General features: G+C 26.8%; 1 protein-coding gene across 6 annotated transcripts in view; it reads right to left on the reverse strand.

The window, feature by feature from the left end:
• Positions 1 to 11257: 11257 nt before the first annotated feature.
• LOC142319504 (uncharacterized) overlaps positions 11258 to 18927 on the reverse strand; it is a 37621-nt gene continuing 29951 nt past the window's right edge. For 2 of the 6 annotated variants that reach the window (XM_075356853.1, XM_075356852.1), the window contains exons 6-7: positions 18124 to 18301; positions 11258 to 11421 (exon numbers count right to left, since the gene is read on the reverse strand). In XM_075356853.1, the coding sequence (XP_075212968.1) occupies positions 11376 to 11421; positions 18124 to 18301 (224 nt within the window). In that variant the 3' untranslated portion in view covers positions 11258 to 11375. Of the gene's footprint in view, positions 11422 to 17088; positions 17139 to 18123; positions 18302 to 18927 lie in introns of those variants that run through there. The other 4 variants (XM_075356851.1, XM_075356855.1, XM_075356850.1 and 1 more) reach the window with 4 other exon arrangements.

Below are 18927 nucleotides of genomic sequence, written 5' to 3' on the forward strand. Positions count from 1 at the left end.
ATGTGATTTTAAAAAAAAAGTTGAAAAGAACTTAACTCTTACTTTTTTAGAAAAGTAAAAACCCATCCTCTTTCTACGACAGTGAATCAGACAACCTGGATCTATGCAAAACAGAAAACTATAATAATCAAAACAAAAAGCTGCACTTGCCTTAAACTGTACGAAACATGCTGCACCTGAGCAATTTAACAATTATGGTGCAATTAAGATCATTGGAAAAGTATGGGAGGATGTGACATCTACATATATGAAACAAGTGTGTATGCAGTTTGCTCCAGATTTTCGAAGTAGATTACATGTTCGAGGAATTGTGCAAAGAAATAGTAGATCTGACCAAGCAACGTGAAATGGAGGTGGATGTACAAGATGCAGAGGAAATCATTGAGTTACATGATAAAGAATTATTGCATACTGATTTAATGGAGCTAGAATCTGCAACAATTGCTAATGAAAAAGAAGAACCTAAGAGATTCTTTACAAAAGAAATGGCAGTTGCATTTCGGGAATTGAGTTCATATTTGGTATGGTTTGAGAAAGTGGATCTGAAATCCACATTCCCTAAAGGTGCAAAGAATGGTTGCCTTTCAGTCGAGTTATGTCCCTTGTAAGTTACACAACACCCTCACCAAAGTTTTGTAATTTAGCGTTTTAAATGTGTAACACATTATTTTCAAACTAAATAATTTGGTTTCAATGAAATTAAGTTGAGAATGAGATTAGATCAATTTAAAACTAACTGAGGTTAAGCTTGAGGTGTGGGTTTTGGTAAATGTGCAAAGTACATTATTTGTGGTGTAACGAACTTGGTTTAAGTGAAATTTAGTTGAGTTTAGGTTGGTTATAATAAGTATTTTATAAATTTGTCAGAAACTTACCATCAATTATATTATCACAATTCAAGACCTGCTCAACTTAAGCTTAAACAACTCTAACCTTATTTTTGATAAAATCTAACTGAAACCAAATTATTTAACCAGCAAATAATGTATATTACTTGTGTACAGTGCAAAGTAGCAAACGTTTTGATGCGGGTACTCTGTACTTGCGATGTAACTTGAGAGGGATGTAAATCGGATGAATGGGTTTGCAACAAATAATTTCAAATGTAACAAATAACTTAGATATTAAATAATATATGTTCCAAATTTCATCAAAATCAGAGTTAAGTCCGTAACTGTATATACCTTGAGTTTTTGCATTGAATTATTAAACTATTAGTTTTTCATTATTAAACATTAATTTTTTCATTCATGTTTATGATAAATCTTAGGTTATGGGAAAAATTTGACTTGTACAGAGCCCTGGAACGATCTATTTACATAAGTCAAGGACTCTCTCTTTGTAGCCATTGTCTTAAGAAAGTTTAAACTGAAGGTAAGTTGAACTGAAGGTAAAAGAATTACATTAAGAATTGAATAATTAGAAATGTGTTTTGTGTCTAGACATAAATGACTCACACTTGTTTTTTATCACATTGAAAACATGCTCTCACTTATCCTTATTTTAAGTGATTTTTAGAACAAAATTTAGTAGAGCCAAACTGAAAACCTGCGCTAATAGCGCAGAAGAAGATTTCTTCCCATTGTGCAAAAGAATAACTTTCAAACTTGTTTTTGAATAATTATTGAACAATCTACATTCTGTTATTTTATCTATATGACCAAGTGCACCCATCACATTGCAAGTATTGTTGCAGTACACTAAATCATTCTGTGTAGAGTAGAAATCTTTGAAACAGTTTCTGGTAGTTATGAAAGAAACAACTTTAGTGTCATTTTGAAGGATACCTGTAAATTACAATATAAAAGCAGAATGGGGTATCATTCTGGGTGTGCACATCTAGAATGAAATCAGGTGTGTTTATGAAGTGTCATTGTATGACCAAGCTGACTCCTGTCTGGCAACATAAAAAAAATAATTTTACCTGTTAAGTTTACTTTTAATGAAATTTTTTTTTATGAATTTTTGATTATTCCATCTTGTTTTCTACATCGTTTTGCTGTGAGATTATTTTCAGATCTCAGTATATACATCATTCAGATGTTAAGTGTTGTATGTTAAAATTTTTTTTTCCATTACTCTATTATTGTAAATTATCTGAGATTCAAATGGCACTAGTCAGAATTTCTTTTACTGAGCAATGATTTTAATAATACAGCCCTACCCTGAAGTAAACAGATTGAAGGTGTCACTTATAAATCTAAACATCTCTATATTACAGTGGAAATGGCATGCATAAGTAGCAGTGTACATGACTGTGAAGAACAGAAAAACCACTTCACTCCATATTTTTCCTACTAAGCCTGGCATGACAGACTTTTTAGCATGAAAATGGCAATACCAGTTTTGGGAATGACTTTTTTCTTAAGTCAGATAACGTGCAACGTTTTTAGTAGTAACACATAACATATTTTCATATACAGATATTTATTAAAATGTTCAAAGCTCAATGATAATTTCTTTAAAAGTTATTCTCTGAATCAAAAACTACCCAACGGGAATAAAATCAATAAGGATATCTTACTTCTGTAACCTGTTCATGCATAGATTTAACCATTAAAACTGCACGTGAATAACCCATCCTTGGAATGGAAATGCAGCACTAACATTATGGCATCATAACCCTGTAATACTTAAAAATTAATATTTTAAGAAACTTTTTTTGTGTGAAAAGAGTTATAAACAACTAGCATAGAAGAAACATTTACTTTATTATGTAATTACAGTCTAAACAAAGGCAGAAAGAAATTATAACAATTGATTGTACTTTTTAAATAAAAGTTTTTCTTAATTTTTTGCACATTCAAAAAATGAATTATCATTTTTATAAGGCGCTTTATTATTATTAATTATACAAATTTTTTTTTATTAATTTCTGTACAATATAATTTTTTATTAATGACAATATACAATGAGACAAATATAAATTTCAGTGTAAAAGTAATGAAGATTATTATGAAGCGTATTATAAGTATTTCTGCTGTACAGGAATTTTCACTCTACATGTCTTCACAATTTTTTTTAAATTTCTATTGTGTTATAATATACATATTAAATTTATGTTTTTAATACTAAAAATTTTTTGAAAATGTTTTTTCTTTTAGCAAATAGCATCAATTTTCATTGAAGAAAACTACATTCTTTTGCATAATCAATCTCTTAGATATGTAGAAATTTTGTACAGAAACATCAGAATGTTAATAAGAATTAATTAAAATTCATAGAATAAATTATGTACTTGCTCCATTTAAATTCAAATGAACAAAAAATACATTCTACTTATACTTCATGCATCACAAATGCAATAAATATAACAGGTAGCGGAGACCAAAAATGATTGTTACAGAACTAAATTTTTTGCAAACAATTATGGTCAAGCTGCTTGACAGGTATTCATAGTCTTCCTATAAGTAGTGAGGTTAATTTGGTCTATCATAAAGTTTGTTACAAGATTACATAATTTTCTTTGATAATAACACTAAATTTTTTTTTCACTTATTTTGTGCACTTTACAGTTTGTACAGTTGTACTACTGTACAAAATATCTGTTTTATCAATATACTGTTTCATGGTAATATCTTTTAAATATTCTTTAATCAGGTTAAATGAGATTTCTGTGCTTAAATGAAATCTCTTTTCCTAAAACTGACTAAAGAAATGATCTTCTTTCATAAATTCTTTATGAGTTTGTTTGTTTTAATTATCTCAGACTACATCTAGTTTGACTACCATCCTCCTCTGTGTAATTTAATACTTATATGCAAGTAACTGAACTGGAGTTACTTATTTATTTAAATTACTTACTACTTGACTTGTACTGTTTATTATCTCTAAGTGTGATTAATATTTTCTTCAGTTAATAAAAAAGTATCTCAAACAAATTGAATTGCATCAAATATTTTTGTAACCAGTACATAATAGTGTGAAAACATTCCATGGTTATCAGAGTACATGGAATGCTAGTCACATAGCACTGAATCTTATTTTGCAATATTTAATAAAAGGTTTCACTTAAAGATATAAGTACACTCATTTTAAAAAATATTGTAACCTTTATTCAAAATTAAATTTTAACTACAATAGAATTTTGTCAGAAGCCAAAAATGTAAAGTCCAACAACCATTCTTGCTCTCCCCTACTATCAAAATAATAATTATACAGGTTCTGAGAAAAGTTGTAAATTTATTTAGTTATACCTTGGTGATTTTTCTATATGTGAAATGTGTTATAACATTCTGAAAATTAAATTAATGTAAACAATGATGTATATAAATATAGATGCTTTTGCAGAGTCAATAAACTAATTTTCTTAAATCATTACAGTTTAGTAACTTCAAATAGTTTATTTTTCCTAGAACATTTTAAATTAATTTCTTATCAGATTTGTTGTTAAGTTTGGTTTGGTTTGAATTTTCTTGGGCAGTAACAACCCATTTGGTGGTTATAAACTAATATATATATATATTTATGCTGTGTATAAGAAAAAATGATGTCTTACTATCTTTAAGTTATAATATATATAAATACTGAAGACCTCATATACACACAACTTCTGCAATTTGAATTTCTTTTTTGTACAATGTTGACTGCTTATAAGAAGGTAATTTTAAATTATTCTATCATTCAACAATTAAAAATAACCAAAGTTTGCACACAAATACAACATTGTTACAAGGAAGTTAGATTTATCTCTGAGTAACTCTCACGAGTAATTCTAGTCTCACAGTAAGTTTTAACCATTAGTAACTTATCAGATTCATTCAAATTACTTCTGATTCACAAAACTGAAGGACCAACAGCTACATGCAAATTCAATAATTTGGATCCTAAAGTTTGTTTTTTTTTTAATAGAAGGGCTGAATGCAAGGCAAAATAAGAAAAAAATATTTAAAAATTTCCTAGTTTGTTTTCATAAAAATGAAATGAATCTCCTACACTATCACATACAGGAGGTTAAAGAAGATTCCTCAGTTTTATCTCGTAAATTAACTAACTTCTAATATTAACTGATTGAATTATTAAATTTTCCTAATTACTAATTTTACATAGTAAATTATATTAAAATTTCATACAATTGATATATACCCATTATAGATTGTAAAACCATAATTTAGGTTTAATGTTATATTTTCAAATTAATTTTAAAAATGATTTTTTCCTACAATTTCTGTTTTGTCAGTATTCTGTTGTTCATGAAACCTAGTTGCAGACAACAATTGTGTTCTGAGTTGTGAGTAGGAAGAAAGGCCATCTGTACTATAATTAGCTGTAGATATAAGCATACACAAAAAGTTTTCTTTATTATTAGTTTTTTTTTTGTACTTATTTGGTGAATTCACCCCATTTTAATTCAGAATAGAAAATAGCCTGAATAATTCCCAAGCAATAAAGTAAAATAAAAAGAAATGAGAACTATATAGGACAGTAAGTTTGATAACTTATATGGAAAATGCAAATCACAGACAAAAAGGCTCAATATAAATCTGAATATTATAGAGTTGGATTTATGTGGCTGTGGAGTGGAAATGAGCTGCCAAAGGATTGCTTAACAGTGTTTGAGTATGTATTGTGCATTTGTGAGAATTTTGCTTGCAGGGGAAAAGAGTATCCATACAACAAAAATCCCTAACAATTTTTAATTCAATTTAACCTAACTACTTTTTCATTAAGCTTTTAGATTAAAATTTGTAACCATTGATTTTCATTGAGAGTTTGAAATAAAAACATTTTCACACAGCATGTATGCAGTTTATTTATTTTAGTTTTATCACGCTCATTTTTACTTGAAAATAACTGATTTGTAATACTGCCTTGGAACAACAAATTTTCTCCCAGAATTCCAAATAGACTCTAAGTATTAATGATGTTTTATTATAGTGTGGAAATTGATTCTTTTAAAATTTAGACTAAGACAGTTCATTATAAAGAAATAATCATATGACAGGTTATAAAATCATCTGCTGTAATAGCATTTCCAAAAATTTTAAGAGCTGTAGGTTGTTTATAAATGAATAGTTATATATTACTATCACTAGGATCAAATTTTAAAATATTTATTCATTAGCACAGAAGTAGTAGCTCTGACATTTTAATACTAATTTTTTTCTTTATGATTTTCTTTTACATTGATTATTAAACCAGGTTTATTTGTACTTAATAATACCTTTATTACCTAATAGAATTAACTAAATCTATAGTTGCAATATATTTTTCTTAACTAATTTTTTAAATATATATATATTTTAATTACACATTAAAAAATGATATAAAATTATTAAATCCAAACATCATTACAATTCATGCTTAACGTATTGGTCCTTATATTAATAAATTACATTATTTAATAACATCAGCATTAATTTTTACACAAGTTGCCACACAACTCAACTGCATTGGTGGCAATGTCATATGAGGTCTAGCTGTCAGCTAGACTGACCGCTGATCAACTTTTAGGAATCTCTCAACAAACTTTTATTTTATAATATTTATATTTATTTAAATTTAAAAGATGACAGAACAAAATGTCATGAAAAACTACCATTGTTAACTATTTAACATATTCTCTTTCGTATATTATGGCAAATTATACATTTTAAAAATTGTTCAGTCATTCTTTCTCTACTAATTCTAATTAGAAAATTTTTAACAAAGAGTATTAAAATATTACCTTAGCAGCAATACAATTTACTTATAGTATTCTTGAGAAAAAATTATGGAAGGGTGTTAAATTTTAGACAACCGCTTCTAAAATTTATAAATTATATATATAAATCAGTTAATAATGCATTAGACTATTATCTCCTGTTTTACTTAGAATTCCACATTCAAATTTAAAAAAGGAAATAATCCCAGATATTCAATTTATTTATTAATAAATTTTACATTTACATGTAATTTTTGTGTGTATATTTAAAGACATAGATCATACACTAAAATACACATTACTATAATTTACATAAAATTATATTTTATTCACTGTTAATAATCCTACATAATAACTACTATGCAATTTTCTTTGAGAATAATCTTTTCTTTGTTTTCATTTTTATTAAAACATTTTCTGCTGTAGGTCACATTTTCTTTAAGTCCAGCCAGGAAGACTGGACTGAATTGACCTGGCTGAGTTGAAATATTGTTTAATTCTAATAAGGATTTTTTTTTCGTGGCAAAATGTTTGACAAAATGCATCCACATATATAAAACATTTTTCACAACTATAATAATAGTTTATTTATTGCTTTTAAGTTTTTTTATGTTACAATTACTGAAAAAAAAGTATTAAAAAATAAAGTATGTGTTTATATGTTCTATGTAGGACTCAAAAGCACAGACTAAAAATTACCCTTGAGCATTTTATGAAAGGAAAGCTCTCAAAGTGAAGGTTTAGGTTTCTTAATTTATACATGAACACCCCAAAATTGGATATTGTTTTTGATAAGTACCATAACGGTTTGGATTTAGATGACCTAACAAAAAATCAACTCATGAAACAAAATAGACATTCTCAAAAATGAAAGCTTCCTTTGCCATGCTTACTAACGAGAATGAGGAGAGAAGTAGTTTCTTATATCTTTCCTTACTGCGCTGACTATATACTGTTAAGCCTCAGCATGCCAAGCCTGTTGCAATGAAATCAGTATTTAATCTACAAGTGATACCTTTATTCTGTTCATCAGAGGCTGTCTGTATAGTAAACATCATTACTTCAAATACTGACTCGTGCCTCTTATACCATTGGTGCTTTATATGCATGTGTCAGACATAAGAAAATCTGGAACAGATAATATAAAACAGCAAACATCTGTAATAGTACCCCTTGTAAAAGAAAGCATTATATTCTTTACTATATAAGCTCTACTATATAGTAGGGCTTATATCAGCTTAATTAATTTTTAGTACTTTTACCTAGAGCATTACTAAATTTTGTCCCTTCTGCAACTGAAATACATGTGTTTCAAGAAGTCTCTGCTATAATATTCAGACATATTCCTCTTGTTAAAATAATGAAAACTGTTCATGTAATCATAAGTCTAGAAATGCTTTGTTTTCAAGTTTTGGCTGGCAAATATTTCAGTCTGACATTTTCTCTTCTCCAATAGTTAAGTTTAGCAGAAATCTTCTAGAACACTCTATAGAAAATAACTTTTTAAATAAAACTCCAAATTAATGTATTTAATCTATTCTATTAAAATTGGTCACCACTCCTATATTTCTGAATTTGTAAAACCTATGTTTCAAAATGTACTATTAATTAATATCATGTAGTTTATCAGCTATTAAACAATGCCCTAAAATATAAATAAATAATTTTTACAGTTAGTTGAAAGAATTTATTATTAATTTGAAGTGCAATATTTTCACAATTTTTTTTATTTATTTTCCAATAAAAATGGATTTTTAAAGATTTTATTCAATCGTAATTGACTTTAGTCATATTGATTTTCTCAAAAATAAATTCTCTACACATTTTATCTTAGTATTATTTGGTTATTAGCAATTTAATAAAGTAAATCTGTCAAACTTAAAAAAGTGTGCTTTTTAACAACTCATTTTTTGGGTTTTACGACAATTTTTTCAAAAATTATTAGAGAGATTAGTTTAGATATCTATTTTCTCAATTTCTCATGTAAGACTTAACAGAAAACTAACTTCCTTCAATAATTGTGTCTAGAGTTTTAATGTAGTATTATTTAACCTTTATTGTAGAAAGTTGCATGAAATCTTTTGCCAGCTTAACTTAAAAGCAAAACTTTTAAGTTTATACATTTGTTGATTATTTTGATGAGTGGAATATGCCTGTAATGTATTGCAGAAACTTCCTGAGTCAGTCTGTATAATATGTTCTATATTATAAATAATAAATTCTGAACAGTCAGTATGTTCATGTTACGTTAGATGTCAAACAGTACTTTAAACACATAAATATAAAATAATAATTAAATGGAAAATACCTTCCAAAAACAATTTTTATGATTTAGATGCAATAAATTAAATGAATATTTTCTTCCTTTCATTCTTACCTAATTTGTACAATTTTTTCATATGCTACAAGATTCATAACCGTCCATCAGTAACCATTAGGCTTCAGCCTGTGGTTACTATTACACAAATAAATAAACAAATTATGATAAAAAGGAAGAAGAAAACCTTGTGATTATTTGTATCAGAATTTTATAAAGTGGAAAATATAAGCATTCTCATGAAAAATTAATCCCATCAACTAACACTCATACATGCTTTTGTTGAATATATCACTACAATTTAAATGTTTTTGTATCAAAATAATTTTTACAAATTCAAACTTTTTAAAATTTAATATTCTCTCAAATCAATATATTATATTCAACTTAAAATATGTTGTTTTTTTCTTTCTTTTAGTTTATTCTGGATTATTATTTTAAAGAATTCTAATAATTTCATTTAAATTTATTTTAAATCAGATTTTTATTGTAAACTTCACCTTCAGATTTACTAATTAATTAAATAATTCTGAAATTTGTTTTAATAATTTTCATTTATATTTTTGTGAAAGACATTTATTGAAGTTTTATTACTATTATGCAAGCCTGGTGTTACAGCAGAACTCTACATTTATATAAACAAGATCCTTATGAATATGTATGTATATCATAAACTTTTTAAGCACATATTTCATTTCAATTTATATTAATTTTAGTTTAATAGATTTGAAAAGATATGTCTACTATATCCCATTTTTTATTTTCAAATCATTCTATATGTTCAACTGAAAAAATTTATTTGATACTTAACTCATAAAAATAGTGCAACTGTCCTGGAGTTAACAATGTCATCGTTTACATTCAAGATTGTCAAATCTTCAATTTGTAGTCAGATAAAAATAAAAGAACTGAGCTTTATAAATAACATATATTAGATACTTATAGGTTAGTGAGAAAGCAAATAAAAGTTGAAAAGCAGTTGAATTCTTATCAACAATCAAGACTTTTGAATATTTCAATTTCTTGCTATATTGTATTAAGTCTGTTTTTTATAGTCTTACCCTCAGCATAATGATAATTTTATAATAAGAATGTATTTGACTGTGGTTAGATTTAGTTTTAGAAAGCATTCTATTTTTTTTTTTTTTTTTAATTTTGCTTGTGTTGTTTTAATATAATTGAGTACTTTTAATGATATTAAAAACACACTCATGTTGGTGATTAATGATCAAAGTACTGCGCTGTATGTATAAAAGGCAGCTTTTTCTTGTAAATATTTAGTCTTTTTCCTAGTTTTGACATTTTTTTACAATACCAGCAATCATCATAAGAATCATTTTCTTAAATATATACTTTCATCTCAGTTAGGCGATAGTATTGACTGATGTTTATTTTTATTATATTAATCTATACATTATAATTATATTTATTTTATGAATCAAGAAAGATGCTGGTAGAGAATGAAAAAGATGATTCATACAAACTGTAAAAATATAGGATTAAACATTTTATTTAAAAAAATTAAGCATAATAATAACATTTCTTCACTTAATAAACCATTTTTAAAGATAACATACTCTTTGTGTATTCCTTTTCCTTTGTTATCACCCTTTTTATTAAGTACAAATACACAGCAGCATGTTCCTAATCAAAATGCTCTTCAGCCAATTCACTGCTCGTTGTTTAAATTGAACTGCTTCAATATAGGAAAAATATCTAGTTCTGTTGTGGTTCAGCCTGATTGCTGGTAAAGCTTATTAACAAGTACTTTTTATCTTCACTTTCTGCTTTATACTAAGATACTAAAGTACAGCTATAATTTTTTTTGTTTACTAGAACTGCGTATGGAAAATATTAATTGTAATTATATTACTATTATTATTATATTTTTACTTTTATAAAGAACATCTACCTTAAGTAAATTACAAATTTAATTTTACAAAGTTCTATTACAATATTTTATAAAAGAAGTTGATTACAAATGAAATTTAATTTATTACATAAATGTTATGTGATATTTTATTTTGTGCTAAAGTAATTGATAACTTTAATTTACTTATTATTACAGCATTGTTACTTTTTAACTTTTATGTTGTTTTTTGGAAGTTAAGTCTTAAATGAATTTAATGTTTAATAAATTAATTAATTATTTACTTATCTAAGGTAACTTAAGTACTAAGAGAATGATATTTATTTTTCCATTAGTGTAATATTACAATATGTAAAATGTTACAGTTGTTAAATTAGTAATTTATTACCGATAATTTTTTTTTTTTTTTTTTTTTTTTTTAAATCAGTAGGTATAGTACTTATTAAATGTATTTTAATTAGAATTAATTGTGAATTATTTCTATGAAAAGTTACTTTTATTCAATAAAAATTTTACAATAACATTTGTTTTATCTTCCATTTATACTAATTATGTATAATATATAAGAGAATATTGGTTTTCATGCAGTATCTGAAAAAAGAAAAAAACTTGTATGTAAAATATTTTATTATTTAATACAATATGATTAAATAATCACTATTTTATTATTCTAAATTAAACTTAATAAAAAATTATTTTTAGTCATAAAGCAGTGATGGTTTGTCAGGTGACCTTGTAAGTACTACTTTACCAAAAGTTATCTCTTGAATTTTCATTTGAACTTTTTTCTCTACATTATTTACATTTCATTATTTTGTTAACCTCAACCAAAGTTTTTTTTTTTAATTTACATTTATTAATATAATATTTGAATATTACTTATATTGTAATACAACAAACAACACACTGCAATCTGAACAATTAAAAAAGAAAAAAGAAAGTGAAGACGTTTTGAGTAAAAGTTTTACTCAAATAATCTAATGCAGTTCAAATGAAGCAAATTTTTCTACAAGTCAATACTACACTAATACAATACTTTCATTTATGCGGGGTGTGTGACAAGTGCTGAGACAATATCTCCCATCCCAATGCCACATGATTATTGCCTTGAATAGCAATTGATGTAGGTGTTTTCTTGATTCAATGAATCATACAGAAGATCAGACTTTGTGTTTGTTGTCAATACTTATATTTGTTTTAGTAAGTTAGTTTTAGTTGTTTTATTTGTTTCAGTACATATATTTGGTGTAATTAACAATTTGTCAAACTTGAAGTTAGAATAACAATGACAAAAACGTTTTGCCTGTATTAAATGTACATAGAGTTAAAAATGAAGGCCTAACTTATAGTAGCCCTTCATTTATATATTATAATGTTGTGTTACTTAATTCAAGACATTATTTGAGAATTATTTTTTTAAAATAAACTCTTCTACCATATTTTATTGATGTTAAATCAAGTCTTTGAAAAAAGAATAATTTTAACATATGCTCTACACAAATATGAATGCTCTTCAAAACACATGGATTGCATATTACTTTTTTTTTAATTAAGGAAAAATTTAACTAACATTAAGATGCACTAAAAGAAAATTTCTCTTCTGAGTGGAGACAATTTATGTAAACCATTGTCTTCCACTAAAATGGTTTCTTTAATTTGCTTTTTAATATCATTCTTTGTCTGTCTTATGGCTATGAGTATTGTGAAACATCTATAGTAGAGGCAGTAATAGTCAGAACTGCTTCTGATAATAGTAATGATGTCCATTATACAGCCAGTGTAATGCATGTAGTTATCAGATGAGAGATTCACTTGCAAAGCTGAATAAAAACCTGTATTACGGTGGATATAGCATGCTGATATAATATATTTCAGTCAATACAGAAGGAAACAAATTCACTCCTCACTTTCCTGGTAAGTTTGATCTAGGGTAATCTTTCCTCCTCAGAATGAGAATGAGTACTATGAGGGTGCCTAACCTCAAGTTACATCCAACTGTTTGTTTATGGCATTTAATATATGTGTACAAAAGAAAATTCAGTACTTTCTCATTAAACGGAGCCCACCTGTTTTCTAAAGGAAGAATGATGTTTATAAAAAAACTCAAACATGTACACACAGTATAGGCCCTTATTTATATCATACAAAATTTTCAAACTTTTACAAATTACTTTTATGCTTGAACAGAATGCCAAAACTTGGTGATGTCACCGAGGAGCTCGTTGAATACGGGCCACCAAATGCCACATGTATTCAGCCAGATATGAATCTAAATAGTGGCAAGCTGTGCCCCTATGTTGTTTTTTTTTTATATAAATAAATATATATAATCTAATCAAACTTAACCTATGCTCGCTAACCTTAACTAGCGAGCGTAGGTTAAGTTTGAGTTTTTTTAAAAACATAATTCTACCTTCTTAAAACAGGTGGCGTCTGCTTAATCAGAAAGTTCTGAAAATTCTAGATCGGGTGCTGAATAATCAGTGAAAATGTGCATGCAAACAAACTTTTAATGGAACGTTTTGCTCATTTATGAAGATTGTTCACTTAGCTAAACAAGAATTAGCATTTCGTAATGGTATTAAAAATATATATCTTCTTTAATGAAGATGAAATTTAAAGTATTATCAGAAGCTTTAGACTGTTTAACTCATTCATTATTAAAGCGAGATTACACCCCAGTTTACTGACAATTATGACATTCAGAATAAAGTAGGCAATTCTTCATTGAAGCAAATTGATGATTTTTAAAAGAAAATACAAACTATACATTTTTTCCTATCCTAGTTAATAACTCCACTTGAATAGGAAAAAAATAGTAGGTGATTTGTAATTACATATGTTATGATGATCAGTCAAATGCAAATTTAAATTTTTCAAACTCACTTCTTAATTTCTTTTTTAAGTACATATACTAACATTTCTAAATAGTACCTATTCAGATCTGCACACTTTTGTCAGTGGAATGGTAATTTTTTATTCCAGGATCACAAAAAGTAATAGGGTGTTTATAAAACCAATTGCACAAAATTTTTATATATTCTTGTCAAAAACTATTATCCCTACATTTCCTTTAGTAATCTTAATGAATGAACATCGATCGATTAATGAACTTTTGAAAAATTGGTTATAAAGAGTGAAGTTCAACAGTGGCTCAGTAAGTTGCATCAATTTCTTTTGAATAATAGAGCACTATGAAATTGTGAGAAGCTAATTTTTTAATTGGGATGTCTTATCTTTTGGATTGATAAGTTTATTTAACTTTGTTCATTAATTTCTAGAAAATTCAGTCTTTGCTGTCTGTTTTTGGAGAAAATCAATGTACACAACTCCTTTGTATTCTCAAAAAAAAAAAAATATTGGCAAGAACTATGACTATTACAGCTATTAAGAACTATGACTATAGGAATTTGATTTTAATTTTCACGGAGTGATCTTATTTTTTTTAACCCCATTATATACTCAACTGCATTATTTCAGAGGTATAGTATGTAACTCAATAGAGGCAAGAATATGTTTAAAAAAGTGTACCTTAAAGGTGGGACAAAAGTGTTTAAGAAATTTCAACCCATTTGGCTTTGTGTTCAGCATTTAAAATCCAAAGAGTTACTGCCAAAGATGTTTCAAAACTTCAACATTGCAGAATGATATATGTATTTGTTGCAGAATCTCAATTTTTCCACTAATTTCATCCACTGTTATTCATTGATCACCAAGGTCACAAATTGAATAACCTTTTTTTTTGATGTAATGCTAGTTTTTAGTTTTGCACATCTTTATGGTCAAAACAAAATGAATAATAAATGCTAGCTTTGATGCATCATTGCAATCAAAATTTAAACTATTATTTGTTAAAAATTAATAATATATTGCACAACAGAAAATACAGGTTGCTTACCCACATTATGCAAGAAATTAACAGGTAGATGGAGAGGAAAGAGTATATGTGAATTAAAACTCGACCAGTGACTTATGATTTATTGTGTATTTAAATTATATGATGTTAATTATTATTTTTTGAGCATAAGTTGAAAAGAACTATCTGAGCTTAGAAAAGGGAAACGGTTTGACATTTTTCTTATAGAATTTTAGACACTAAGTATTGTGATTTTATTCCTATGACTGCACAATACACAATATTTTTTTCTGAGAAGAATAAAACAAATGTTTGGAAAATCAAAGAAACTGATCTTAATTCTTCATTTCATCCTGATTGTGTATAATTTTTAATCTATATATATATATATATAATTTTTTTTTTTTTTTTATTTCATTCCCTAATACTTTATCAGTATTTTTAAATTAAATAGTATTCCTTTTATTTATAAGTTACTAGCAGACCCGGCAATGCTTCCCTATTGCTAGATTTGAGTGTATATATAAATTAAACGAACACAACTGAAAGTTTGATAAAACATTAAAAACTGAACATTACAAAACTTCACAAAATTTAACCTTTTACTTTTTCCCTACTCCCCCTTTCCCCTATCTCCCCATTTCCATTTCTTCCCTTTCCCCTTTTCTTACTTCCCCCTTTCCTTTTTTTATTTCCCCTTTTCCTCTTTGCCTTAACCCCATGCATAAATTGGTCCAGTAGTTTTTTAGTCTATAGCGGATACACATACAAACATTGCCTTTTACATAAACAGAAGAAAGTCTGTTTGTATATTTCTTTGTTCATTTTGTAAATATCTCGACACCGGTGCCACCTAGCGGGTATAGATTTTACAGAACTTTTTCTCTTCATGTAACTAATATATATTCTGAATATGAGCCAATTCGGTCCATAAATACAATTTTTCAAAATATCTCAACCCCAGCACCACCTAGCAGGTCTAAACTAATTCAGAAACCTTCAAGGTATGCGCACAACAACTCACCAAAGTTTTATCACAATCAGATGAATGGTATAGGAATGCATAAGGGAAACAAATAAATATTCATTTATATATATATAATATATATGTATAAGATTATACAGAATATAACTTGATGGTACAAAGAGTTGGTATGATATGGTTATAAGTAGATACTTTTTTTATTAAATCTTCAATCTTACCCAAAACAGTAATTATAAAAAAAATTTTAATATTTGTGTAATTTTCTCATGCACAGTGATATAAAAAATTTAGATCCATTTTTTTTAATTTATGGTAATATTATAGACTAAAAATTTATCTCCACTTCATAAAATTGATTTAAAATATCAATAGTTCAATTTTTTTAGAAAATGAATTAAAAGAAATTTCCTGAATTCATTAACAATATATCCTGATTTTTTCTTAAAACTAGTTAATAAATTTTTATTCCATTTTCACTTATGATAATTAATTTAAATAATAATTTATATTATTTCTACATGAACTCTATATCATAGTCCAGTTAAAAGTTAAAGTGAAGGACAGTGTAAAGAAAGAAGGCTTGCTCTTCTTGGCAACTGTTTGTATGAGTTTAAGTGTAATGGTTGTAAGCAACCCATCTACAAGTCATTATAAAAAAAAACTTGGCCATTCTTAAGAATAGTAAGACCCCATAGAAGGCTTACTAGGAAAAGTAAGTAAAGTAATTTTCTATTGCTTTTTTCACCGAGTCAAGTACAGCTGCATATCAGTATGCCAAGTCCACTGAAATATAAATAATATTCAACCATATAAGTAATATCATCACTATGTTCATCACAGGGACTGACTACATAGTGAACATCATTAAGTTTTAAAGAAGGTGGTATACGAGTGGTGCTTCTGTTATCTTAGTTGTTTTTCATGTGTCACAGCCATAAGAAAGACTGGAGCGGATGGTATAATACAAATTGAGCATTTCATTTTGAAAAACAATGAATTATTTCCCTGCTTCTATTCAGTAGTGAGAGGGACATTTGCTATTATACATTTTAGTGATCTTCCATTAATGCAGTATAACCCGATTTATGAATTCAATTAATCATGTTCTCCAATCACATAATTATGTGATTGGAGATCTGTATCTATCTGTATATTATCAACATAATTACATTTTTTGTAACCTGTTAATTATCTATCTGAATATTTTTAAATTATCAAATTAGCTATTGATCTACATTATGGATTAACCATAACACAGGGTGTGGAACAGAGACAGCTTATGGATGGACAGTAACTCAGTGTACTATATTACTACAAAGTGTTATTGTATGCATTCACTTTAACTGGGCTGTAATATAATTATGAATTGAGCAATTTGAAGTATTTTTTTTCAAATAGATATTTTTATATTAATTACCTGATTAAAAATTCACACTATTTCACAATCTTGTTGTACGGTTATAACAGCTAGATAAACAGAAAAAAATTAGTAAGTTTTAATGTTTCATTTAAAACATTAGTAGGTAATTAATATTAATTTTAACATTAATATGTGATTAGTATGTTCAATTTTTCCTTCTACCGTTTAAAAATAATTTGAAATATTATTGTTAATTGTTTATGTTTCTTCAATAAACATCTTGACTAAAAAATTACATGTTAAACCTAACTGAATAAAAATATCAAACAATATTGTTTTAAAATTACAAATTATTTGTACCAGTAATTATATTTTTTAAAGTAAACTGAAAAAGGATAATAATTGCTTTGTGTTATGAATTTATATTTTGTACTTATTAAAATGATCCTCAGGTGTGAAAATTTAACTGATAGAAAGTTCTAATAATTACAATTAATTAAAACTTAGAGATTTAATTTCAGTAGTCACTTTATGTCTCTCTCTTCGTCATTTTTCTTTCACACTGGTTTTTTAACCACAGAAATATTATACCTACTACATTTTGTTATGTGAAAGAATATTGAATCTAACCAGGGATTCTTGATTACTGTCTACCAGCTGTTAAAATATCTAACCTGAGTTGAATTGTTTATCAAGTCAGGCCAGGCCTAAAAATAAAAAGTGACAGTTGTTTCTGAAAAACATGTATATTCTCGAAGGTGTTTAAATTAAACTTCAAATATCATCACCATTCAGACTAAGCTGTATAAAACCATGACATAGTACAGTATTGTTCTTATGTCTCCACACAAAATATCTCATTTCCTGCAAAATAGATGTTGTTGCTTTCCTTTATTTATTTGAAGTAAACAAAATGTAATCTTATAATTCACCAAAGATATGTGATATCAGTTTTCAGTAATATATGTTAATAAACCCATAATACACATTCCTTGCTATATAAATGAGCTCTGTGTAGGAAAATGACCACCTGAACAAAGGTTCATAATGATAATGAAACAAAATTAAAGTAATAGCAATAATTAATAATACCTTTCAAGTAATCTTCTTTTAAGATCTGGAGGGTAGGTGACATAAATATAGTGTTCACTTTGAGCCAGGTCATCAGGCACTGTATAATAATCATCAGAATAATGAGCATGATGAGCAGGTGATGAACTGGCAGTAACATTTGTACTCGCAACACTCATATCATCAGAACTGCAACAAACTATCACTTAGACTTCAGCCAATAACACTTTTTTCAAACAGTAAATATATTTTTTAATTTAAAAATTAGTTATTTATTTCTATTAGTAAAAAAATGAATATATAAAAAGGGATCTCTTATAACTAATAAATAATGTTAGTAAATAACAATAATGATCTTATGTTTCAGAGGATTAAATAAAATAAATAAATAAACTTTGGTTTCTAAAGATTTTTTAAAAATAAAGATTAAGGCGACAGACAGTAAATATCAGATAAAAAGACGTTTATGAAGTAATCATAACATAGTTCTTTAAAAGTTAGGGTAGTTTGCCCTAAATAAAGTACGGTAAGTTAATCAATTGTTGTCATAGAAAATGCAAACTAAAATGTTAGGAGTCAATTCCATTTGAGCATTGTCCTCCTTAACAATGAATTGACCATATATTGTATTTAAATTTACCTTAACATTTTTTTCCATTCTCTGTAGAAGAAACATTTTTTGCCATCAGTCAGCTTTAACATTATTTAATAAATACTAGTTGTTTTTTTATAAGGTTTGATAAATTACATCTTTTAATCAAAGCTGCTGCTGTGCTAGAATATCACCTATTCCTTGCTACTAATCTGATTTCAGTTTCATATCTT

This window comes from Lycorma delicatula, chromosome 2, assembly GCF_047948215.1.
Source record: "Lycorma delicatula isolate Av1 chromosome 2, ASM4794821v1, whole genome shotgun sequence".
Classification (NCBI taxonomy): domain Eukaryota; kingdom Metazoa; phylum Arthropoda; class Insecta; order Hemiptera; family Fulgoridae; genus Lycorma; species Lycorma delicatula.